The 25,450-nt window shown below is 50.8% G+C and overlaps 3 protein-coding genes across 5 annotated transcripts; 1 reads left to right on the forward strand and 2 right to left on the reverse strand.

Moving 5' to 3' along the window:
• Nucleotides 1-7,812: 7,812 nt before the first annotated feature.
• Slx1b (SLX1 homolog B, structure-specific endonuclease subunit) lies at nucleotides 7,813-13,362 on the reverse strand. 2 transcript variants are annotated; one of them, NM_001009292.1, is made up of 6 exons: nucleotides 13,049-13,362; nucleotides 10,801-10,852; nucleotides 10,364-10,702; nucleotides 9,981-10,108; nucleotides 9,778-9,865; nucleotides 7,813-9,698 (listed from the first exon to the last, which is right to left on the reverse strand). In NM_001009292.1, exons 1-6 carry the CDS (start codon nucleotides 13,225-13,227, stop codon nucleotides 9,669-9,671), a joined length of 816 nt encoding a protein of 271 aa, NP_001009292.1. In that variant the 5' UTR covers nucleotides 13,228-13,362; the 3' UTR covers nucleotides 7,813-9,668. The 2 variants fall into 2 exon arrangements, with proteins under 2 accessions (NP_001009292.1, XP_087515743.1); XM_087659617.1 differs by lacking the exon at nucleotides 13,049-13,362 and adding an exon at nucleotides 11,390-12,905 and having other exon boundaries at nucleotides 8,586-9,698.
• Nucleotides 13,363-13,589: 227 nt separating this feature from the next.
• Nucleotides 13,590-14,456, forward strand: Bola2 (bolA family member 2). The gene is made up of 3 exons (NM_001401089.1): nucleotides 13,590-13,724; nucleotides 13,808-13,905; nucleotides 14,161-14,456. The coding sequence occupies exons 1-3, from the start codon at nucleotides 13,662-13,664 to the stop codon at nucleotides 14,258-14,260; spliced, it is 261 nt and encodes an 86-aa protein (NP_001388018.1). The 5' UTR covers nucleotides 13,590-13,661; the 3' UTR covers nucleotides 14,261-14,456.
• A 2,727-nt stretch (nucleotides 14,457-17,183) lies between these two features.
• Coro1a (coronin 1A) lies at nucleotides 17,184-22,171 on the reverse strand. 2 transcript variants are annotated; one of them, XM_087600341.1, is made up of 11 exons: nucleotides 22,066-22,171; nucleotides 20,367-20,586; nucleotides 19,419-19,541; nucleotides 19,200-19,329; nucleotides 18,934-19,118; nucleotides 18,720-18,839; nucleotides 18,424-18,528; nucleotides 18,173-18,318; nucleotides 18,032-18,089; nucleotides 17,699-17,914; nucleotides 17,184-17,398 (listed from the first exon to the last, which is right to left on the reverse strand). In XM_087600341.1, exons 2-11 carry the CDS (start codon nucleotides 20,562-20,564, stop codon nucleotides 17,294-17,296), a joined length of 1,386 nt encoding a protein of 461 aa, XP_087456467.1. In that variant the 5' UTR covers nucleotides 20,565-20,586; nucleotides 22,066-22,171; the 3' UTR covers nucleotides 17,184-17,293. The 2 variants fall into 2 exon arrangements, with proteins under 2 accessions (XP_087456467.1, NP_569095.1); NM_130411.2 differs by having other exon boundaries at nucleotides 20,367-20,565; nucleotides 22,066-22,168.
• Nucleotides 22,172-25,450: the final 3,279 nt, after the last annotated feature.

The raw sequence follows: 25,450 nt of genomic DNA on the forward strand, positions 1-25,450 counted from the left end.
ACAAAAACTAGTAAAAGTGAGGATTTACTCTTAGACCTTTGAGTACAGAATTTAGCATTATAATGCATAACAGCAGACTAAACCTCAACAAATTCTAATTTATTTTTTTATGCTTCCTTTGTCACTCGAATCTTGTTTCTACTTTTACCTAATTTTTTGTATTTTGAGACAGGGTCTCTATTATGTAGTCCAGGTTGGTCTCAAACTCATAGATGTGCCTATCTGTACCTCTTGAGTTCTGGGATTAAAGCATACCTCTTCTGTAGTTATTGTCAGCATCATAGCTGACTTCACATTTAAAGAGCTTCCCACTCCCAACCCCACACCCATCCATGAGACAGAGCTTCTCTGTGTAGTCTTGGCTGTCCTGGAACTCACTCTGTAGACCAGGCTGCCCTCAAGCCTCAGAGAGGCACCAGCTTCTGCCTCCTATGTGCTGGGATTAAAGGTGTGTGTGCCGCCGCCGCCGCCACTAATGCAGCCAACGTGCATTTCTATATCAGGTTTGATTTTTGCTGTTGATGGCTGTTGGTTGAACTGCTCCCCGCCCCCAGGAACACTGGGGATTGAGTCCTCAAATGAAGAGATCACAACCATTCCAACAGGTTTACAGATCAAAAGAAAGAAGAATAAAAAAACAAGGTGTCATGATCCCTCCAAAAGAGTGGAACACTTCAACTGCCAGATCCAAGATACTGAAATGGGTAGCATGCTGGAGAAAGAATTCAAAAGTTAGGTAGAGAATCTGGTTGAGCAGAGCACTTGCTTTTCTTCCAGAGGATCTGAGTTCAAGTCCCAGGACCTATATCACAGTTTTCTGTAACTCTAGCTCCAGAGGGTCTGACACTTCTGTTCACTGTGGGCACCTGCATTCACAGACAAACATAAAGAAAAAAAAAGTTTAGGTGGGAGTGGTGGCTACATAGTGTGCTATTAAGAAAATTAGGTTTACTTGTAAAAGTAATGGCTTCAAAGAGAACACAAACAGACAAAGTAAGAAAATAATTCAGGATTTGAAAAACAAAGTTAGCAACATAGCTAAAAACTCAGCAAGGAAATGCATGTTTTAGATGGGAGACAAATATAAATGTTGGAAATGAATGGATGAATCAAAAAACAATACAAGGACTGGAGAGACAGCTCAATGGTTAAGAGCACTGACTGCTCTTCCAGAGGTGCTGAGTTCAATTCTCAGCAACCACATGGTGGCTCACAACCATCTGTAATGAAATCTGATGCCCTCTTCTGGTGTGTCTGAATACAGTGACAGTGTACTTGAAAAAAGTAAATAATTCAGTGTTGGCTGCTCTTCCAGAGGTCCAGAGTTCAATTCCCAGCAATGACATGGTGACTCATAACCATCTACATTGAGATCTGGTGCCCTCTTCTGACCTGCAGGCATACATGCAGGCAGAAAACTGTACATAATAAATTCTCTTTTTTTAAAAAAAAGAACTGCCAATTAATAAGACCAGTGAGAAGAATGACTTCTCAAGGATGGCCAAAAGAATACTATAGTTGATGACAATAAAAAATAAAAATACTAATTGCATTTTTATTTTATGTGTTTGGGTGTTTTGTCTGCAAGTATATCTGTGCACCACAGATATCCAGTACTTTTCTTATGCAGCCTGGGACTACCTGCCCAAGGAGAACACTTGCCTGCAGTTGGCTTGACTCTCCTGAGTCAGTCAACAAAACAGCGCCCCACAGACTCGTCTACAGGCTAGACTCAAGTCAACCGCTCAGGTGAAACTCCTCAGATAATTCTGGGATGTTTCAAGTTCAGGCAAACTAGGAAAGAACCCAATGAACAAAGGAGAACTAGGAAACAATGGATCGTGCTTGATTCGGTAAGACAGAAATATCTAATAGAAGAAGAATATCTACTATCTTATTACAAGAATAATAGAGAAGAAAGAAGGCAGTATTCCAACCAATTAGAAAACAAGATGGCAGTCATCAGTAAACTGTTCTAAGAAGCCTAAAAGTAAATGATCTACATTTTATGTGTATGGATGCTTTGCCTGCATGTATGCCTGGCACCTGCAAAGGCCAAAAAAGAATGTTGGATCTCCTGAAACTGGAGTCACAGAAGATTGTGAGGTGCCATATGGCTCTGGGAATCAAAACACAGGCCCTCCAGAGGAGCCAGTGCTCTTGAGACTAAGAGTCAGGCATGGAGGAACATGCTTTTATTTTTTAAATTCACTTTACAACCCAATATCAGTCCTCCCAGCATTCCCTCATGTCAGTTCTCCCCCGCTTCCACATCCCCCTTCTCAAAAGAAAACACACCCACCACCAAGTCAACTGTTCCTGTCAACCACATCAAGCCTCTGCCTAATTAGGCACATCCTTTCCCACTGAGACCAGACAGGATGGTCCATTTAGGGGTGCAGGATCCACAGGCAGGCAGGCAACAGCTCTGCTCTAGTTGTTGGGGACCCATAAAGACCAAGATGCTCATCTGTTATATATGTGCAGGGGCCCCAGGTCCAGCCAGGGCTTGTTCTTTGGTTAGTGATTCAGCCCCTGGGAGCCTGGAAGGGTGCAGGTTAGTTGACTCTGTTGTCTTCCTGTGGAGTCCCTGTCCTCTTTGAGTCCCTCGATCCTCCTCCCAGCTCTTCTGTAAGAGTCCTTGAGCTTCATCTAATTTGTAGGTATGGGTCTCTGTGGCGGCTGGGTGGAGCCTCTCAGAAGACAGTTATACTAGGTTCTTATCTGTAAGTATAGCAGTATCATTAATGTTAGGGATTGGTTCTTGTCCATAGGATGGGTTTCAATTTGGAGCAGTCATTGGTTTGTCATTCCCTCCCATCTCTTCTATTTGTTCCTGCACATCTTCTAAGTAGGACACGTTTCAGGTAAAGGCTTTGTGGGTGGGTTGCTATCCTTATCCTTCCACTGGGAGTCCTGCCTGACTACTGGAAGTGGCCGCTTCAGGGTCTATATCCCCCACTGCCCGAGTCTCAGCTGGACCAAACCCCATAAGTCCCTGTGTGACTTCTGCCCATCCCAGGTCTCTGGCACCTCTTAGAGATTGCTCCACCACCAATTTCCCTTATCTCTCCCCTTCCTTCTCTACATCTGCCCCCCCTCCTTTCCTCATCCCCTCTCCCACCCAGTCTCCTCCCTCCTTCCCCCTTCCCATATCTATTCCGTTTCCCCTTCTGAGAACAATTCAACCATCCCCCTTGGGCCCTCCTTGTTATTTGACTTCTTTGGGTCTGTTGATTTTACCATGGGTATCCTGTACTTTATGGCTAGCATCCATTTATAAGTGAGTACATATCATGCATGTCCTTTTGAATCTGAGTTACTTCACTCAGGATGATATTTTCTAGTTCTATCCATTTGCCTGTAAAATACATGATGTCCTTGTTTTTAATGGCTAAGTAGTAGTCCATTGTGTAGATACACCACATGTTCTGTATCCATTCTTTAGTTGAGAGACATTATGTTGTTTCCAGTTTCTGGCCATTACAAGTAAAGTTTCTATGAAAGCAAGTGTCCTTGAGGGATGGTGGAGCATCTTTTAGGTGTATGCCCACAAGTGGTATAGCTGGGTCTTGAGGTAGAATTATTCCCAGTCTTCTGAGAATTGGTTTCCAGAGTGGTTGTAAGGTTTACACTCCTACCAGCAGTGGAGGCTTATAAGGCAAAATCTACAAGGCTACATGGGGCTGGCCTTCATCCAGTCAGAAACAAGCATACCTCCTGATGTACTTCCTACATTCATGTAATCATGCATACACCCTATGCAGTCATGCTTGTGCATGAGCAGCCCCACCCCCACATCCTCCCACCCCCAACTGCAGCATATCTGTCCTTGACTAAGAGGGGCTTTACAGGTTAGAGGCACTATTGTTTTATAAATCTTTTTCCTTTTTTTTAAAGATTTATTTATTTATTACATATAAGTACACTGTAGCTGTCTTCAGACACACCAGAAGAGGTCATCAGATCCCATTACAGATGGTTGTGAGCCACCATGTGGTTGCTGGGATTTGAACTCAGGACCTCTGGAAGAGCAGTCAGTGCTCTTAACCACTGAGCCATCTCTCCAGCCCAAAATCTTTCTTTTAATTTGCCTGTTTTTTTCCAAGACAGGGTTTCTCTTTAGCCTTGGCTGTCTGGAACGTGCTCTGTAGACCAGGCCTGCCCAAAACTCAGAGAGATCCATGTGCCTCTGCGTTCTGAGTACTAGGACTAAAGTATGCCGCCACCATCACCAGGCTGTTTTATAGATTGCTTAAGCAGAGTAATTTAAACTTAAAACATAATGTTAGCCATCACGGGCTTTGGCGGCAGGTCCCTATTCCCACTGACTCACCTCACCTGCCCTGGAGTCTTGACCCACTGAGGAAGGAACCAAACTGAATAGCCATTAAGTTGTGGATCAACTAGCTGTATCAGTCCCTTGTAAGTAGAGGGGCTCTGACTAACTAAGGGGCATGGCTTTTCTTTGCCTCTCCCAGTAATTTTCTAAGTCCTTCCTACAGCTGCCCTGCTCTGTCTCTGTCTCTGTAATTGTTGATTACCTAGAGTAAGAGTGGGCACCCCAGCCTCATCTACCTATGGTGTGATCTGTCACATACAAGGGCAGACAGGCTGGGTTTCAGAGAAATGGGAACTCTGCTAGGGTGGGCTCATAAAGCAGTGGACACTTACTGCCTATTTCTGGGGGTAGAAAGCCAACAAAAGCATTATTAGGTCCTCCTTCACCCACCATAGGAACCTGTGAGGGCCCCTCAAGGAGCTCAGAAGAGGGAAAGCTGGCTGGGCCTACACCAGCCAGGTGGTGCTATATCAGCTCTTGGGAAAACACAACCAAGGGTTTTCCTGATCAAGTACAAATTCTGCCTGCTCCCAGCAAGCTTCACACCATTCTCTGACAAGCATGGGAATAGGCCCAGCTCTCTAGTACCATTCTGTTTTTCAGTTCTTTTGAGTGCTGTTGAAACAGCCTTGCAGTGTGTGACCCTGGCTGGATATTAACTCCGAAGGATGATCACAGCCTGGTAGCTTTATTCTTCCTCCTCTTTCTTCTTTTTGATACAGTGTGTGATGAGTCAAGGCTGGCCTGGGATTTGCTATGTACTGGAGAATGACTTTGAACATCTATCTGGTTCTGTCTCTACCTTGAAAGTGCTGTGAGTAGAAGTATGTGTTATGCCTGGTCTAATCATTTTTAGTCAGGCTATCACTGTGGAGGCCTGGCTGGCCCCCACATTTTCTCAAAGAGAGATCTATCTGCCTCTTTTTCCGTAATGCCGGGATTAAAGACAGGCGCCCCAACATGGCACCTTTTGTTTGTGTTTTAGGATATTTAGGTTGTCCTTAAATTCTCAATCCTATACCTAAGGCATTAAAACAACACAGAAAACAAACAAGGAAAAACAATGTTTTCCTGTCTGGTGTTATCTAATCTGGACCTAACATACTATCAGATCCATTTAACATTGACTCTCAGCCCTTTTTAAATTAAAGTTTTGTCTTTGTTCATCTTTATTCCTACAGTTTGGGATTTCCCTGACCTGTCAGAGAAGGGGTAGGTGGAAGACTTCCTCCTTTACTTCCAAGGTCTTGTTAAGGTAGTGTCTACAGTTGTCTGCATTGACTAGAAAGATGAGGTCACAGTATGTCATCGGCTCAATGTAGTGGGCATTAAAGCACTCACTGGGGCCACAGTGAAGGTGTTTTCCAGTCCCCAGCAATGCCTGGGAGGAATGGAGGAGAGATGAGCCAAGCCTCACAAGGAAAGCCTACATGCCTTTGGCAGCTGTTTTAATTCAATCTCCCGGTACTCATCCTGCCTGAGACCCACCTCCCCCTGAAAGGGGAAACTGGTGGTCCATGTGGTGACAGGAGAGTGGTGTAGTCATGGGTTTCTCTCATTTTCTTCAAGGATGTGTGACAGATGATGAGATCTGTGGTCTCCTCAGGCAGGGAACATCTCAAAAACCCCAGAATCTTCCTTATCTCCCTTTTGGGGTTCTGGAGCACAGAAGGATGCTTCAGAGACTTGATGCTCACTAGGATAAGGGGAAGCACCTCTGTGACATGTCAGGACCTCTCAACTCCCAGTGTCCTGGCTCCACCCCATCATAGTCTTTTCTTTCTTGGCAGGGAGGGCTGGGATATTGTTGAGTTTTTGAACAGGGTCTCAATATGCAGCTCTGGCTGCCCTGGAACTTACTGTGTAGACCAGGCTGGCCTTGAACTCACAAGCTCTACCTGTCTCTATTTTCCTAATGCTGATTAAATGCATGCAACATCACATATGGCTGTGTTTTGTTTTGTTTGAGAGTTGGGGAGTAGCTCTGGGTGAGCTGGAATTCACTATATAGACCAGGCTGGCCTCAAATTCATAAAGACCTGTCTGCTTCTCCAGTGCTGATATTAAAGTCATGTGACCCCATGTCTCACCCATCCTATATTTCTGCCACCCTTCACAGCACACTGAGGGAATTTTCTCCAGTGATGGCAAAGGAGAAACAGTAAAGGCTGGACCTTGTGATGTGGGTACCCCCCAAAGCACTCTTGTTGAAGGCTTCACTCTGGCTGGGCAGCGCCATGTGGAATGACTAGCTCATGAGGACTGACCTGATGTGGAGATTGACCCACTCATGATTCATGTCTGATGTCCTGGGGGATTCCTTACGTTCCCCTATTCACTTTCACTGTCATGTCCTGCCTCAGTACAACCCAGGAAAAAGGTACACTGTGGCCTGAAGCCAAGAGTCAGAACAGACCTGGAGTTCTATTTTATTTGCAGCAAGGACAAGCCACCTATACAAATGTCTAAATCAGGTTGGTTCCCTGAGGGGCCACCATTACCTGTACAAGAACAAGGCAGATCTGGGTCTAGCCAGCTCTCTTCCATGTTCTGTGAGCACCTTTTTCTGACTGCCCTTCTCTCAGATTTGCATCCTGAACCCCACAACACTGACAGGTAGGTGGCCTCTCACTTCATGAGACAGCTGAGACCAAGGGTCTATCCAGGATTGTCTAGTGCTGCCCTGGCTTCTCACTTTGACCAATACCCAGCAAGCTCTGGAGGGCCAGAGACACAGCAGGGAAGGGCATCAGGAAAGGGCATCTTGAAGAGCCTTGGGTCTGCAGTGTTTCCCAGAGCTTCAGGACCCTGCTTCTGTTTCACTCCATGTCATTTTCCTAGTATTTTTTCACATACATGAGGGGACACCAGGGCTTTTGAACTCTAGGAAGGGAAAATAGGTGGGAGCCCAGCAACATTTCTCTAGGTCAACATACTGATAGACCATGTCAGTTATCTCACTTGACCCGGGTGGTACCTGGAAAGTAGGGAGTGGAAAGTGAAGCTGAGGGTTTAGCTCTGCCTGCCAAGGTGGAAACTACAGACCCGGTTATGGGACTCTCCTAACTGATCAGATTTGGGGTATGTGCTGATGAGCAGGTCATCAGGAAAAGCTTGCAAGTTTTGTAGTGCAGCAGTCCCCTCTGCAAAGTATTTGACCCTTAGGATGCCCTTCAAATACACTAGTGGTGGACAGGTTTCCTGCACCAACTCCCTGTTGCTGAAACAGCCAGCCCACCTCGGTTAGTAGCACACCACTACCATACGTGGTGCTCTTGGCCTCAAAATAAAGACAAGGAAGTTTTGGGGTGAAGAGCGCTCTGCTGGAGCTCACAGAGCCATCAAGTAGTAGTTGGCTGGAAGGCCAGCCTGCCGTCAGGGCAGTGGTCACCAGTGCAACTGTACAGCAGTTCACCCGTAGAACATCCCATGACCTCAGTATCCCACGCGTCTCCAGACCAATAGAGGACTTTTTTTAAATTTAACTTTATTATTTTATTTATGTGCAGCCTACTCTGTGGACCACCAGTCTGCCTAGTCCCACAAGAGCAGAAGATGCCATTGGATCCCTTGGAATTGGAGTTGTAGGTGGTTGTGAGACACCATGTGGGTGTTAGGAATTGAACCTGAGTCCTCTACAAGAACAGCCACTTAACCACTGGGCCAGCTCTCTAGCCCCCATTCATGAACTCTTGGGGGTCACAAAGTTTGATAGCTTTCCAGGAGATGCCATAATGTACCAGAAAAGTCCCCTGGGACCTGCCTGTGCTCACAGCTTGCAGCCAGCTTCATCTCTCCAACCACCTCCTACTGCAGCTGTCAGCCTACAGCCATCCCTCCTGTCCCCAGGAGCTCAGGCTCTCCACGAAAGGCAACCACTCAGGGTGTGGGTTTATTTGGCACTAAGACAAATGCAGTTAGTGGAGGCGCTGTGCTTGTTTGGGCATGAGCAAAGCTCTGCCTGTTACCTGGAGTTGCCCACTAAGATGGGGAAGCATGGACAGAGCACAGAGGGGAGAGAGCAAATAGGAGTTGCCCACACAACCAGAGCAAGTCTCATGTGGAGCAGGATAGAGTGAGGAGCTGGGCAGAGCGAGGGCTGTCTGGCAAGTCCCCCTCACACAGGCGCTTACCCAAGAGGATCTGGTCTGTGGCTTCCTGGGCTCCCAGGTGCAAACACCAGGGTTAGCAGAGTAAAGACCAGTGAGGCACAAAGGAAATCCGGTCAGCAGGACACAGTAGCTGGTTGTGGTTCAAACTTCTGGAGTCTGAGACCAGGTGGTTTATTTTAGGGTTCACATATGTAAGTGCAGAACAATTTGGGAAAGTTTCCTGTTGTACCAAATCCCGTGCGCACAAGGAGGCACAATTACATCTGAACTCTTCTCAGAAGAGTTACTTCCTCCGTGAAGGTGGGTAGGCTACGTGTGTTAAAGACCTAGGGAAGGATCTAGTGTAGTCTGAGTCATACAGATGGCACAGAGGTCACCTGGCCCTGGTTGTGGGAGCTTTTTGGATTCAAAGCCCTGTAAATAGCACAGGGGTTATCTAGGCTGTTAGCCCGCTCCGGACTCGGAGGCCGGCAGATTATACATCTTTTTCCTGGAAAAGACAACCTGTTTTAACATTCCTGTTTTCCCCTGGTGCTGATGTGTGAACACAAGGACCTTTGTGCTCCCAACTCCAAGTCACAGGTGCTACTCTCTGAGCCTTTAATTATTCTCCTATTTAGTTTCCGTTGTCAACTTTACACAGCCCAGCCTTATCAGAGGGATCCTCAATCCCGGGCTGTCTCGGCCAAACGGGCCTGTGGGCGTGTCTCTGGGGGCACTGTCTTTAGTGTTGATTGATGTGAGAAGGCCCAGCCCACTGGACAGCGCCACCTCTAGGCAGGTGGTTCTGGGTTATGTAAGTGTTCACTGGCGCACCAGCCAGAGAGATGGAGCCAATAAACAACCCCTGCCTGCATGGTTTCTGCTCCCGGTTCCTGCCTTGAGTGTCCACCCAAAGTTCCTTCACTGAAGGGCTGTTACCTGGAAGTGTAAGATGAGACAAGCTCCCTCCTCCCCCAAGTTGCTGGTCCCAATATTTATAAGCTATGGGAAGTGAATGAAGACAGTAGCTGTTATCTCTGAGAAAGGTGAGGGAGGTAGGGAGGCCACATGGTCATGCCAAAGCTTCCACTTCACTTCTTGCCTTCCGGCCCCTCTCTGAGAAAACATCAGAAGGTACCCCTAACTCAGCCTTTTTATTGTGCCCAAGTTAAGCTGTCAATTGACTTGAGAGGCAGAAAAGGTGCAGGGGTCAAAGTTGGGGACACTTAGGATCAAGTCTCCAGCAAGTCTGTCCAGTGTTCCTGTAAGGACAAAAGCTGGGTCAGAGGTAGTCTAGGAGGACTGGGGGGGGGGGGGGGGGCGGCACAAGTCACCTCTCACCTCCTCTAATTCCAAATCCACCTCTTCCTCCTCGGTGTCCTCGTGGCACTGCCCAACCAGGTTTCCCCAAAGTAGTGACTTCTTGCAGCTGCCAAAGGTGCAGTTGGTGGAGATGCCAGAGTGAGGATTCAGCAAACCAGGACTGGCACGTGGGGCACCTTCTCCCCAGGCCTACACAGGCTAGGACGAGGGCCTGGACTCACCTAGGACAATGGCCCTCTAGGGGCAGAAGCTGCCCAGGCTCTTCCTGCAGGAACTCCTCTGCCAAGCAGATGATATGGGCCCTTAGGGGACAACCAGGATGGGGGCAACACAAGGGGCCCTCTTCATCCTGTCAAACGTAGCAGATGAGAAGTAACCTGAAGTGACCGAGAGCAACACACAGCATGCGAGGCAAGAAGGGGACCGGGAAAGGGCAGGAAACACACGAAAGAGCTATGACTTCAGAAAGGCCAGGGAAGATCTCACAGGGTGTCTGGTTGTCCATTCAGAGGCTGGTACTGTTGGGTTCGGAAAGCGCAGAAAGAACCGTCCTCCTCATTAGACATGTGTCAGGATGGGCAAAGTCCCGGGTCTCCGCCCTTACCTGCAGCATACGCGCACATAGAGTGCAGCTGGCCTTGGCACCTAGATCCAGCCGTCGCTCACTGTCAGCCTCACTTGCAGCGGGTCGTTTTGGGACCAAGGGCTGGGGTGGTGGCGGTCCAAAGGCAATGGGCATGTGTGGTGGTGGAGCTGGACAGAGTTCATGGCGGAAATCAGGTCGCAGCCACCGCACTGTTAGAGGGAGGCGCACCCACGGAGGAACTCGAAGCATGTGCGCCAGCACGCGCAGGTGGAAGGTAAAGGAAGCCTCGCTGCGCAGGCGCGGCCCCACGTGAGTCAGACGTCGCGAAGCTTGAGGATGCTGCCAGGCCCATTCAAACTATGGGGAGGTGGGGTGAACGACACAAGGTCTGGGTGGTCCTGGGTAAGGTCCTCTAGACAAACCAATCTAGCCCGCCCTTAAGACACCTTTCTTACCCGAAGGGCGGCCACAGCAGACGGGAACCCGTGTAGAATCAGCACCATGTCCCTTAGAAGGAGAGGGGCACGGCCAGTGAATCCCCATCCCACCTCAGCTCAGATAGAAGCTGAATCCTCCCCACCAGGCCTATGCTCGGGTTCACACTGAGCACAGCCTGCTGCTTCACACCTAGCCATTAGGACTTGAATCTTTCGTGGAGGCGGAAGACCCTGTATCTGCCACCCTCAGGCTCCTCAACCAGTCCTCGATTCCTCTCCTTTGGAGATTGTACTCTAACCCCAGGCTCGAGGGCCCCTGTCTCCTGATCCTGGTCTTTAAAACAATTTTTGCTATTTTATATTAACTGTACAGAATAACAGTTTGCATTGATATTCTCCTACTTATGTAATGTAATTTGACATTACTTAGTATATCCTCCCCCCCTTTTCTTTTGGTCTTTTTCATTTCAAATAGTTCTCTTCTCACTTCCTCTAAATTTCAAATAAGAGAAAACTTGAGGTTTTATATCTCTTGAGGTGTTATATCACTTAACACGATGATGTCCAGTTCCATCCACTTTCTCATAAGTGGTATAATTTTACTCACTGTTGTGGTTGAGTCAAACTGCATATGGCTGGAAAGGTGGTTCAGTTAGGAGCACTTGCTCTTGCGAAGGACCTAGGCGCAGAACAGTTTGAAACTCCCATTCTAAGGGGTCTGGCGCCCTCTTCTGACCTCTATGGGCACTGCATGAACACTTAAAGCTTTCCGGTATGTTTGTTTGTTTTTTAAAAACTCATTAATCAAATGAAAATTAAAGTTTTTTTAAAAACCTGCATCTTGTATATGTCCATTTTCTTCACCCATTCACCTGTTAATGGCACTGTGCTAGTTTGTTTTACGTCAACTTGACAGAAGGTATAGTCGAAGAGGGAGCCTCAATTGAGAAAATTCTTCCATAAAATTAGGCTATAGGTAAATCTGTAGAGCATCCTCCTGATTAACAAAACATGTAGGAGGGCCCAGCCATTGTGGGTGGTGCAGCCCTTGGGTTAGTGGCCTGGGTCCATGGCTTCTACATCAGCTCTTATTTGAGTTCTTGTCCCTGACTTCCTCCAATGATGAACAGTGAAGTGGAAGTATAGAAGAATTTTAATTCAGTAACATGGTTGCTCTGGCAAGGGATCAAATCCAAAGACTTCTAGGTCTGTATGATTGAGCTGGAATGCTGACGTGGCCTGGATTACAGTATGACCTTCTGGGATGCGGATACGCCCTTTAATCTCTAACAGTAAAGGTGAGTTTGTATAAGTAGCCATGTTTGAAAATGACATCTAATTGAGGGGCAGATGCCCAACTCACACAACAACAGCACAGGAAAGAGAGGCTACTTAAGAGCAGAGAGAGGGAGAGGGGTGTAGGTGTATAGAAGTTTGGTCAGGGCAGTTTTACAGAGAGGTTGCAGAAAGAACAAGCTAGACACAGGTGAAGACAGACTGAGCCAGAGAATGAGAAGGAACCAGAAGATTAGAACATCTTGCCAAAGTTAGGCCAAGCAGAGCAATTCAGTCAGAAGCTGAGAGAAGCCAGATGGAATCAGCCATCTTGGAAGATGAGATTGTACAGAGGCTAGAAGATTCCAGGGGTAAGCCTAGGGATGGTACTGAGAAAGAAACACTCTGGGCTCAGCCCAAGCCGTATATTCACACAGCTTGGCTTGGCTACGGCTCTCATCTCATCCCTTCATCTGAGGAAATAAAAGTACGTTTACATGGAAGTGTAAGCCGAATAAACGCTTTCCTTCCCAATAAGCTTTTTGGTCATAGAGTTTCATCACAGCAATAGTAACCCTGAGATAGGAACGTAGATTGATTTCATAATTCAGCTTTTGTATTTAAGTTTTTTCTTAAATTCATTTATGTGTATGAGTGTTTTGCTTGTATGCATGTGTGTATGTGCAGAGATTAAAAGAGGGCGTCTGGTACCCTTGTAGTGAGTGGAGTTACAAAGCAGACCTAAATTTGTATACTCGGAACCCAATTAAGCATCACAAGTTTTAATCCAGTCGTCGCAGTGTTGATATCCACAAGGTGCCACCTCCCCGCTATACGCTTGCCCTAGTGACAGGCCAGGAACTCAGCACGGCCCTAGATTAAAAAAAAAAAAAAAAAAAAACCACCCGGTCCCGCCTCTGTCAGCCTTTAGCCCTAGCGGCCCGCCTCCTACGCGGAGCCTTCCGGTTAGATACCAATGGCTTCTTCTTACCAGGGTCCTCGCCCGCTGGTCCGCCAGGCGCCACCTTTTTTGCGACCCGCGTTGTGTTGCCGGACCCGACGAGCAGGATTGACAGTGAATCCCACGTAAACACGGCCCCGATGCCGAGGGTTCTGACAGTAGAGCAGGTAGACTCCGAAGAAGCGCCCCGGTCTTGCTGCATGTCCCATCCGGACTTTCTGGGTTGAAGGTCCAGAGTTAGGGGTGGTTTCTGGGTCCTCGGACCTCGGAAAGGGCTGGGTAGCCAGGACTGCAAAAACGTTGCTTTAGGAAAAAGCACGGAACGATGGTCCTGCAAATTCCTGGAAAACCGGCAGAGCGACTTGGTGCGCCGCCTGCTGGCAGGAGGAGGGTGAGCAAACGGGGCCGCATGACCCGCTGCCCTCCAGCCCGGCTCGGATTGGCTAACTGCTGGGAGGGAACTTCCCGAGTGCTGGTAATTCAGGGGTACCAGGAGGCGGAAGTGGTGCCTTCGAGGCCGCCCTAGGAAGGGCGGAAGTGAGCGGCGTGGAGGAAGTGGCTGCAGTGAGGGCGGAAGGCGAGGTGGCGGGACGAGAGGCGAGGTTCTGTTCACGCTGGGCTGTGGCCCCGCCGGGCTGTGGTCATGGAACTCAGCGCCGACTACCTCCGCGAGAAGCTGCGGCAGGACCTGGAGGCAGAGCATGTGGTGAGTGCGATGCCGGGAGGTCGCGGGCGGCGGAGAAGGGCTCTCGGGCGTGTGCCCCATCCCGTGTGTCTTCTGCGGGCTAGGAGGTGGAGGACACGACTCTGAACCGTTGCGCGACCAGCTTCCGAGTCCTGGTGGTGTCGGCTAAGTTCGAGGGAAAGCCACTGCTCCAGAGACACCGGTGAGCCCCGGGAGCCAGCCTCCCGCCCAGCGAGGCCTCGGGCTCGGGATGGCTGCCCCTGCATCCGCCCGCCTGGTGGGAACGACTCACTCCCAAAGCCCCGAAATGTGACCCATAGTCCCCAGGGTGCCCCAGCCTTTGTGGTTGGACTTCTGTCCCCTCCTCGAATCCCCACTTCCTGGTCACGCTAGCTTCGGAGCCCATCACCCCAGCCGAGGCCAGGCCGCTCATTTCCCATTCCCTTCTCTCCTCCAGGCTGGTGAACGAGTGCTTAGCCGAAGAGCTCCCGCACATCCATGCCTTTGAGCAGAAAACTCTGACCCCAGAGCAGTGGACCCGACAGCGGCAGGAATGAGGGACCCAGGCCTGAACAAGCATTAAATTTTAAACCTGGCCCAGCTGGTTTCAGTGTGCTGTTTGAAGACTCTGAGGCTGAGTCAAGGAAGTGGCTTTTCCCTGACTCTCCTCCAGCCATTGTTTTGGCAAATTTGGATGAATTTCTTTCCTGAGCCCTCTAGGTCCCAACCTAAATAGATGGAAGTTCTGTTCTTAAAGTCTCTGGAAGGCTGCCTTCATTGTCTATCCCTGTGGTCTCCACTGTCATCAAGATCAGCCTTCCAAAGGCAAGATAATCCTGCTCTGCCAGCCCTCGGGACTAGAAACCCTGAGCATTTTCCACGTTCCCTCTCTGCAGGTTCCTAGAGGTAGCAAAGACAAGATACAGAGTTTCTGTCAGGCTGTCAGTCTCTTCACAGGCCTGCACTTGAGTGGGGGTAAGGACATGCTGGTGGGCACACTGATGGGCACAGTCCAGGTCCTGCATAAATAATTCTTCTCCACTGTGGAGCTGCGGTTTGGTCTTGCCTTTTAGGCAGGGTCCCCATGTGTTTTCCAGGCTGTTTGTAAATTCATGAGCTCAGATGGTTCTTTGGTTTAGTCTTTCATGCAGCCATGGGGACAGATGTCCTTCCTACGTTGTCAGGGCCTGTCCCTGCACTCAGTTTCTTCTGCTTCCACTTTCCCTTGCTTCCATCAAGGAGATTGGTCAAGCTGGAGATAGAGTAGTCAGTGCTCATGCCTTCTCCATCCCCTGCATCATTTTCTGAATATTTTCAGTTCCTCTGGAGAACTAGTGATTCAGTCTACACACGAGGACCCCAAAAGAGGACACAGGAAAGATGCAGAGAGTAGCCTATCCTGTATCCCCAGAGGACTGACCCCTTCAGTCCCCAATGATGGCCCTCCTCCTGTTTATAGGGAGAAGGGACTTGCCCAAGATCACATACCCTGTCAGGGTGAAACACAAGTGGGCAGGCAGGCGTGCTTGTATGCCATTCTCTGTATGAGGTCCATGATGTGCTGAAGAAAGGGCTGGGCGTGGGCTCCTGGGTGTTCTCTGCGTTGTATGAATTGAGCCATGTGCCCTCTAGAACTGCTCTGTTCATCCCAGCTCTCGAGTCTCCCACCAGTTGGGCACCAAAAGCCGCTGTCTCATATTGAGAATACTTCAAAAGCATGCATTCATATAGCTAGCTGACAGTGCTTACCTAGCATCCATGAAGCCCTAGGTTCAGTCTTCAGTACCCTATAAACCAGGGATTGGGACACGCACCTAGAATAGGACTTGAAAGGTAGAGGCAGAAGTATTGAGTGTTCAAGACCATCCTAGACAATGTGAAACGGTCACAACACACGAAAACAAACCCCGTACTCCTATAGATAGGGTTTAAGAGATCTGTTCCTTCCTGGCTTCCTCAGAGGCCAGGTCCTCTGAAACCCACAGGCAATTCTCTGAGGCAGCAGAATGCTGTGAATGAAGGGGTTGGGAGTGGGGCACTTATGGTTCCAGAACAGCCCTTTAGCCAACCATTACCCTGCTCCTTGTTTCAGTGCAGGGTCAGACTGTTTCCTTTCTGTCTTTATGGGACATAGTCTGTTTTTGTCAAGTTTTTTTTTCTTAGTTTTTGTAGTTTGTTTTTTGAGAGGAACTCTATGTAGCCCCGACTGCCCCGGAACACAGAGATCTGCCTGCCTCTGCTTCCAGAATGCTGAGACTAAAAGCAGTGTGGGTGTTGGGATCTGAACTCTAGTCCTCTGAAAGGGCAGCAAGTCCTCTTAACTGCTGTGCTACGTCTCCAGCCCAAGACTTACTTTTACTTGTGTGTACGTGTGAGTGTATTTGCATGCAGGCGTATGCATGCCTGTACACATGCGTGGAGGCTGGAAGAGTGTCTGTCAGGTGTCTGTCTTCTGTCATTTTCTACTTAGTGCTTTGAGGTAGGCTCTCTCTGAACCCGTGTTTGCATCTTCTTTAGGCTAGAAACCAGCCAGCCCCAGCAATCCTGTTTTACCCGAATCAGAGCTTGGGTTGCACGTGCTTTCTCAAGCTTACCCAGCTTGTGATGAGGGTGCTGGGATCTGAGTTCTAGTCCTTACGACTGCAAGGGAAACACTAAACCACTAAGTCATCCTCCCACCTCCTGTTTTTGGCTATTGTTTATTTCATTACAGTTGTTCTTGAGACCTGGTCTCTTCTAGGCTGGCTTTGAACTTCTGATCCTCCTGCCCTCGCCTCCCAGGGGCTGAGATTACACGTGGGGGGTACCACACTTGGTTTATGCAGAACCTGGTGCATGCTGCCAGCCAGGCCACACCCACACCCCATCTGGTTTTGAGTTGTTTGGTTTGAGGCAGTGTCTCACTTTATAAGCACTCTCAGTTGAGTTTCTGACTTGAACCCCACAGCAATCCTTGGTCTCCCGCATGCTCAGGTTGCATGAGTGAGTGGTGTCTGCTCAGAAGTCTTGTTATTTTTGTTCTTTGAGTCCGCGGCTTGAGAAGTGTCAGCGTGTGCTCGTTGGTTTCCCGACAAGCAAGTGTTGGCATGGCTGTCTGCAGGTTGTGCTGGTGTTGACCAGGAAATGCTAATTTGGGGTCAGGACTAGAGGCATAGCTAGAGTGATAGAAAGCTTACATGGCATATTAACAGCTTTGGTCCAGCACTACCAAAGAAAACACCAGGTTTTGGGGTGACTGACATTTTGGGGGCCCTAAGAGGGATCTGGATGGCTCAGACCTTCCACTCTGAGGCAGAGCGAGGAAGTGGAGAACAATTGTCCAGCCCCATCCAGCTCTATCGAAGCAGGCATCTTAGCAGGCAGGGCCCGCCCCTCTGCTACAGCGAGCATTTGGAAGTGACCCACAACCTGAATGGTGACCTTGCGTTCAGAGAACTATCAAGGGGAAGCCTTGGGGCTAGCCAGTTCACCAGTCAGAGGTACCAGAAAATAAAGCCGTTTTATTATTTTCGTCTTATCCACCATATGGCCTGAGGGTTGGGGTGGGAGCAGAGTAAATGGCTGGCCCCAGATGAAGGCTCTGGAGTCTTCTACTTGGCCTGAACAGTCTCCTCCAGCCTGTCCAGGCGCTCTTGAAGCTTTTGCACTATGGCGTTGAGATTCCTCACATCCTCCTCCAGCCGTGACACGGTGTCCTAAGAGACCCAGCCCTGCATTAGCCCAGCTTTTCTGTTCTTCCCTCCACTGGCGTCAGCTAACCTTTCCAACAGCCACCGGGCTTGGGCCCTTCTCTCCCAGCAGATGCTACTCGGATTACTGTCTCTAGGCTTGCAACCTGGTTTCTAAGGCCTCCTGGTCACTAGCTCCTTGCCCTCCAAGAATCTCCCGCTGTGCGGAGCTTGGGCACCTTTAAACATTAGACTCTTTCCCTATGAACCTTTGCCTGAGCCCAGCGTCCCGCCTTGCTCCCTCCCGCAGCTCCCCACCCGCCTTACCGAGCTAAGAGTGCTACTGGGCTCCGGTGTAGCTCTTCTGCGAGCACTGTCCAGGCCCCTGTTGACTCTCAGCTCCCTGCTCTTTGGGGGCACGTAGCCATCCTTGAGGGAAATGAGGAGGGGGCCAGCATCACGACCGCTCAGCCACTCCTCAGCTGTGAGGGCGGGGTCGGGTCCGGCAGTGGGTGGATACAGGTCCTCCTGGAACAGGTCCGACTGTGGGCGAGGCCAAGGCGGGTCATGAGAGTGTTTACGTTCCTGCCCCACCCTACAAGCCCCCCCCCCGTGGTCATTTCCGGTCCCAGCACCCTGGGAGGAGCGCAGGAGTATCACCTTTCTAGGCACTGTCATGGCAATAGGCTCACATTTCCGCTCATGAAGCTTATAGAATCTGTGGAAACAGGAAGGTGAGCATCATTATTCAGTGTGACCGTTTGGGTACTGAAGGTCTGATTAGGATTAGGGGTCAGTCACCTGGCAATCTCGCACTTATTCACTTCCAGGCCACGTTTGGGCATGTAGCCCATACCACGTTGAGACTCCTTGGAACTGAACATGGAAAGATAATGCAGGAACGGAGCCTCAGACGTGATCTCAAAATACCGGATAGAGCTGTCACCCTGGAGGTGTGGGCAAGAGAGTCAGTACCAGTACAGGGCACCCGACTTCGTTCACCACGCCACCTTCCCACGTCCCTTGCCCCCCAGCCCTCCTGACTGAGTCACCTTGCCACAGAGGTAGACGATGTTGGTATCAGGGTCAAAAAAAGGTAGCAGGACTCCACTGCTTGTGTCCAGCTCCTGCAGGGACAGTGGCTCCTCCAGGTGCTTCTGTAGAGACAGGTGGTGATGGCAACAGGCTGGGCCATGTCAGGTCCTTACCGGACAATTACCAGCTAAGGGCCCTCAGACTAAGCATAGAAACTCCCCATCTCACAGGTAAACCGAGGCCATGGTCATATGGTAGGGCAAGCCTCTAGCCTTGACTCCCAGCCTGCAGGGCCCTGTATCTCAGTACTCACTGTGTCCCACAGCGCCACCTGCCGCTCACTCATGCGACTGAACCCCGTGGTTAGAATCTTCCCTTCTGACACAAACACAGCATGCACTGGCCGAGTTCCCTCATGAGGACGCTCCTTCTCCTGAGAGGAGAGAGATGTGGTAGGTCAGCTTCTCAGACCCCACGTGGGTGCAGGAAGAGCAACATCCGAAGGTTTAGGTTTCACGGCAACTTACAGCCACAACAGTGCCTTTGCGAGGCTCGATGACGCGAACACGCTTGTCACGGCAGGAGGTACAGATGAGAGCACCATCCCGGCTCCAATCCACACTGTAGATTGTGTCCGGGTGCACATCCGGGCCCAGCGTCAGCACGGCTGCCCCAGTGCCCACATCCCACACCAGGATCACATTGTCACAACCTGCACAATCGTCCAACATTGAATGATGAGCCTTTGCCCTCTATCAAGTCTCCTAGCCCTCCCCTCCTCACCCTATGGCACCTGCGCTGAGCAGTACATTCTGGGCTGTGGGGTGCCAGGCCACGATGCCAACCCGCTTGGTGTGGCCCTCCAAGGTGACAACAGGCTCCCGCAAGGGCAGCACCAGGCCCCCATCCGGGATCTCCCACACCTGCAGAAAGGGGCAAGTGAGTCTCTGGGGCTTCAACACCAGGTTCTTCCTGGAGACCCCTTCAAACCCACATTCCTAACAAGACTTACCATAACTGTGCAGTCCTCAGAGCCACTGGCAATGACGTTGTCATTGTGTGGACACCAGGCGATGTCTAGCACAGGGGCAGTGTGGCCGCACACCAGGGGCACATTCTTGTCTACTCGTCCAGTCTAGGGGGCACAACATGGCTTCTGATGGAGACAGTTGACCTCCAAACCCAATCCAACCTCCCCACACCCCTGCAAGGGAAGGTTGTGGGGTCCCTGGGAGCACTGAGGTGGGGAGGACTTGGCTCTGTCCTAGTCCCGGGAAGGCTAGCACCAAATTGCATGAGACTCTGGCCCTCTCTCTCAGTGTCATCTGTGGGTACCATGGACTCAGAGTGAGCACGGGTTGGGGTCCCCAAGAGGAGAGTGTGAGTAAGGGGGCTATAGGATGTGTTCTACAGATAGGGTCCTGGAGGTCTGTCCTGATGCTTCTAGACAGCAGCAGAGGTTTGGAAATGGCCTCTTCCGAGGGCCAACTGCTTCCTGTGTAAGGAGCTTCGCAGGGTGCAGGCACAGCTTCAGCCCGACAACCACTTCCTCTTCTCTTTTGCTTCCATCGGCCCTTTTAAGGTAACAACTTGGGGCCTATCTCCCCTTCCTGTTTCACCCCCTGACGAGTCCAGGAGTGAACTGGGGCTGAAGGGCAGCAGGCTCAGAGGGGAGGGAAAGGTTTTTGCCTCATCTCCACCCGTGAGCCAGGACTCACACTTGAGGAGTCCCCAAAGTCCTCGCCAGACCTGGAGTCTCATTCCTGAGAACACTAGAGCATCCTTATCCTGAGCAGAAAGCCCCAAGCCAAGACTTAAGTAGCAAGTGGCCCTGTCACGTCTTACAGATATCAGCCCAGGACCTGGGGTTCTGTGGGGTTCTGTGGGGTCACCTACTCAGGACCCCACGGTCTCAATGGACAGCAGAATCATGAGGAGCACTGCGGTTCCAGAAGCTCACCTTGCCTAGGGGTAGCACCAGGAAGGCCCCTCCCCCACTGGCCTCACAGATCAGAGCCATGAACTTGGGGTTGACAGCGCAGAAGCCACTGTCCCAAGTGGTTTGTGAGACGCGCACATCCTCATAGCACTGGTCAGCTTTGGCTGGCTGTCCAAACACGTGGCGGAATTTGCTGGAGCGAACCACCTGCCGGCTCATCCTGAAGGACACAGATTGTAAACTTTCCTTTGGGTCAATTCCAGCCCTACATTGTCATCCCCAGAGCAACCCTTGGCCTGGCTTCGAGGGCTCCAGCATCTTGTTTGAGGCACCCTGACCTACTACTCACCATGACTGACAACTCACTTATCTCCCTGCTTACCCTCCCCAGTTTTTCTTCTGTCAAACTCCCAGGCACTTCAAGCCACACCCTCAATCCTGCACCACCAGCCCCTACAATAGCCTGATATGGTGTGGCTCCAAGGGTCTGGTTCTTGACTGAGACACAGTGCCTCCTTCCTAGTGGTCCAGGCACGCTGGAGGTGGGTTCCCTCCTATTGACCTCTTCTAGATCCTACATCCCTCACGCCCACACAGAGCTTCCTAAAGGCAGGGCAGGGCTTCTCCCTGGCCTTCCAGCTCAGGGATTGCACACAGACGGATGCATGCCAGCTTGCCTAGGAAGGAATGAGGTAGCAGGATGGCTTCCCCAGGTTTCTGGCTACAAGCAGCAGCAATGGCTTGGGTCCCAGCATCCCAGACCTCGGCTCCTAACCTCCGCTCAGAAAAAGCAGATGTTCTGAGCCATCGCTGCTTCCATTAAGCTGCACTCAGGAGAGGCCCACCCTGACATCCCTGAGGTCCGCTAAGATGGTTACCCACTGTGGCTAGGCAGCCAGCCAGGGCCGCCCAGGAGCGGCCCCTATCCTTGTGTTCCAGAGCTCCGTCCTCGTGCCCAATCCCTCCACCTTCCTGCTCAGTGGAGGAACCTCGGCTGCCCTGTGGAAGGCATCCTGCCCGGAGCCTCTATCCATCTCCCCAGCCTCACCCATCTGCTCTGCCTTAATGGGGAGCCCCTTCTAGTTGGGACTCCAGTCCTCACACACCATGGTATCCCCAAAGGAGGCTCCCAGGTCTATAAAAAAAAAGCAGGTGAAGTGCCTGAGTGAAGTCTCCAAGACAAGAAGGGGACACAGGCCGCCAGTGAGCAGTCTGGACTAGGGAGAAGGATAGCCCAATCCAGAGGTGGGGGCTGAAAGATGTGTCCCACCCGGCCTCCTCCCCCACCCAGGTACCAAGCCCGGAAACCACGGAAAGGGGAACTTAGTCTTGTTTTGCACTCAACCCCTTCCTGTCTCAAAGCTCAGGGCAGCTACTTGTCTCACCCCACCCTGCCCTCCTCGAAGCTCCCTCCCGGGGGCATAGGTTCGGAGTCCAGCTACGGCCGCTCCCAGGAGCCCACCTCCATCTTGGTCACGATGGTCCTTCTCCCTCACCTTGGAGCAATCTGGGACCTACTTGCCCCTTTGCACTCCCTAGTCCTCGGTCCTCCTGGCGGGGCTCACAAACCGGCTCTCTGTCCCCAATCTGGTGGCCCTGACAGCTCGCCCGCCCCCACAGTCCCACAGTCCTGCCCCCACACCGGCGCTGGCCCCACAGGTGGCCCATGGCAGCGTGGCCGGGCCCTTGTGACCAGCCCTCCCCCGGCGCCCAGCCTCACCTGCTGCGGAGAGCTGAGCGTGACCCCTCCCAAGTGGAGGAGGCAGGAGAGAAGGATGGAGGAGCCGCAGGCTGGCCACCGAGGATGCTCTGTCAAGACAATGAATGAGCAGCGGCCGTGCGCCGGCCTCCTCTGGGTGGCAGCGCCCCTTTGGGCGGAGCTCATGGAGGCCCGGCCCTTCGCTCTGGGGCGGCAAAGCTGGGACCCGCTCCCATGCTGTCAGCTCCAACCCCCGAACAGATGCTGACGCGAATCAACTCTTCTTTTAATGTCAAAACGCAAAAAATATCCGTTCCTTCATCCCTCCCCCAGCCGCCCGCAGCCTCCTCGAGGTCCTTTCCCTGGCACCCGAGAAAGCGCCAGAAGGGCTACAACCAGCTTGAGAGCCTTCTCTGCGACAGGAAGGATCTCTCTTGTCGATGACCCAGATGGATTTCTGGGATGCCTTAGGGGGGTTCATTTCTCCTTTCTAGGGGTTCAGGGCTTCAGCGGGGATGCCGTTGACCTCTGCTTCACGGGGTTGAGGCCCGGAAGAAGTAGAATAACTGGGCATTATGGAGCACCTGTTTTGTGCTGGGGCTGAGGAGGGAAGTGAGTCGTGCTCCCGCCACTAGAGAGCCCTCAGGCCTGTGGCAAGTGGAGTGGGGAGTATGTCTGCCACAGTTTAAAGGCCACTGAGTACACGCAGAAGTCTGATACCACACGCAGAAGTGCTCTTAACCATTCCTGTCCCTTAGGGGGTGGTGGGTTGTCAGGGCAAGAAAGGCCTTTGCTGGAACCTTGTGACTCCTGGTGGTCACTCAGATGACTTGGACAGGTTAATTTAATCTCAGCCCTAACTCCCCCTCTCTAACAGTCTTACCTGCCTCAATGTGGAGACGTTCACTCCAAAAATAGCTGGATGCACATCTACAGAGCGTCAGGCGATAACTAATGTTGGATCTTACAGCCAATGTGGTGGCCCACACCTATGAATCCATTACTGGGGAGGCAGAGGCCTAAGGATCACAGTGAAGCCGAGGCCAGCCTGGTCCACATAAAAGTTCCAGGCCTGGCTACATAGTGAGACCCTGTTTCAAAAACCTAAAAGATGTTGGTCCCTTTCATAATTGTCATTTACCAAAGCTTTGGGCTATCCTGGGAAGAAGAGGGAAATAGCAGATGTGGCTTTGGAGAAGGGCAGGAGCTGAGGCTCGGTGACAGCAAAGCTCAAAGACACAGGTGTGCTGATAGTCATCTGTGCTCAGGAAACTGAGGCAGGAGCCCTCACAGCCTGGGCTACACAGCAAGACCCTGTCAGAGGAAACCGTTCTTCCAGGTAGAAGTAGTCCAAAGGAACAAAAGGGGCCTGACTCCAATCGTACCGATTAGCTGTGTGATCTTGACCAAGAGGCCCCTCCTCTCCAAGCCTCAGTTTCTGTAGGAGAGGAACAAGGCGCCCTGCCCACCTCACAGCTGTCTGGGCTCAAATGAAGCATTTGACTGTTCTGTAGCCTGCAGTGTTCTATAGTTACTCAACAGGGTTGGATTGTGCCTGAGGCTCTGTGATCGTGGCCAGGGACTCGGCAGTCTGCAGCTAAAGTGCTAACAGTACTGGGCTGAGGATGCAGCTCAGCTGGCAGAATTCGTGCACAGCCTGAGGAAGGCCTGATCTCCAGCATCACATAAACTAGGCACCAGGCTCGAGAGGTGGCTCCATGGGTAAGAGCACTCGCTGTTCTTGCAGAGGACCAGGGTTTAGTTCCCAGCATCCGCCTGGTGGCTTACAACCATCTGTAGGCATGCGTTTGATACACATACATACAGGCATGTAAAACAGTCATACGTACTGCCTCAGTCACTGTTCTGTTGCTGTGAAGAGACGCCATGACCACGACAAGTCTTATAAAAGGAAGAATTCAACTAGGAACTTGCTTATGGCTTTAGAGGGTTAGTCCGTGATCATCATGGTGGGAAGCAGAAAGGCGTGGTTTTGGAACAGTAGCTGAGAGCTTTACACTCTGATCCACAGTCAGGAAGAGAGGTAGATAGACAGACAGACAGACAGACAGACAGACAGACAGACAGGGCCTGGTGTGGACTTTTTTTTTTCTTTTCTTTTTTTCTTTTTTTTTTTTTCCGGAGCTGGGGACCGAACCCAGGGCCTTGCGCTTGCTAGGCAAGCGCTCTACCACTGAGCTAAATCCCCAGCCCCGTGTGTGGACTTTTGAAATAACAAAGCCTACTCTCACAGACACATTTCCTCCAATATGGAGGTATCTATTCCAACACATTAACCCCCAGCGGTTCACCAACTGAGAACTAGGCATTCAAGCGTGCGAGCCTCTGGTGGCCATCCTTACTCAAACCACCACAGACGTAAAATAATAAACCGTGAGGTGGCAGCACGAGCCTTTAACCCCAGCACTTGGGAGGTGGAGGCAGGGAGATCTCTGATTATGAGGCCAGCCTGGTCTACAGAGTGAGTTCCAAGAGTTATGCAGAGAAACTCTGTCTCAGAAAAATAAGTTAAAAACCTAGAAACAAAGCCAGGTAAGATGGTGATTGCCTATAATCTCAACCCTTGGACAGAAGAGGTAGGAGGCTCAGGAATTCAAGATCATTCTTAGCTCCATTAAGGAGCTCAAGGCTAGTTGGTGCTGTATGAGATTCTGTCTTAACCCTTTCCTGCAGATAATAATAGCTGATGTTTATTGTGCAGCTTCTATATACCAGTTTTGAACATTATAGATTTACACGCTCACTGGGTATGCTGGTACATACCCACAATTCCAGAACTCTGGAGGCTGAGGCAGGTCACCAGCCTGGGCTACACAGCAAGACCCTATCTCAAACACAAGCAAACAAAAAGTACCATATTTACTTAATCCTAAAAACACCTTCCACCCCGAGGGTGGCTACTGCTTGGTGGTTCTCTCCCTTTGGCCGGAAGTATATACACCACCTTCAGCACCGGAGGGCCTAGTACTCACACTCAGACAGAGAACTTGGTGAAACCCGCCTTCAGGAGCAGTGAAGCTAGCAAGAGATAGCTAGGCAGTCAGACGCTGCTCTTAGATGCAGGCAGAGTCTGCAGTATGGGAAGGGGAAGATAATATGAAGACAGGAAGCTGTTGTAGAGGACAGACACAGAAACTAGTGGGAGGGACTTCTCCAAGGCAGATGTCTACAGAACACAAAAATGAGTGTTAGCTCAGTGACGGGTGGGTCTAGCTTGTCACTAACATGGATGTGTGTGTGTGTGTGTGTGTGTGTGTGTGTGTGTGTGTGTGTGTGTACATCTGTGTATATGTGTATTGGAGACCAAATTCAGGATCTCAAGCATGCTAGGCAAGCATTCTGCCACCAGGCTATCCCCTGAGTCCTCCTCTGTGACGTCACTTTG

The sequence above is a fragment of the Rattus norvegicus genome, chromosome 1, assembly GCF_021556685.1.
Source record: "Rattus norvegicus strain SHRSP/BbbUtx chromosome 1, alternate assembly SHRSP_T2T, whole genome shotgun sequence".
Classification (NCBI taxonomy): Eukaryota; Metazoa; Chordata; class Mammalia; order Rodentia; family Muridae; genus Rattus; species Rattus norvegicus.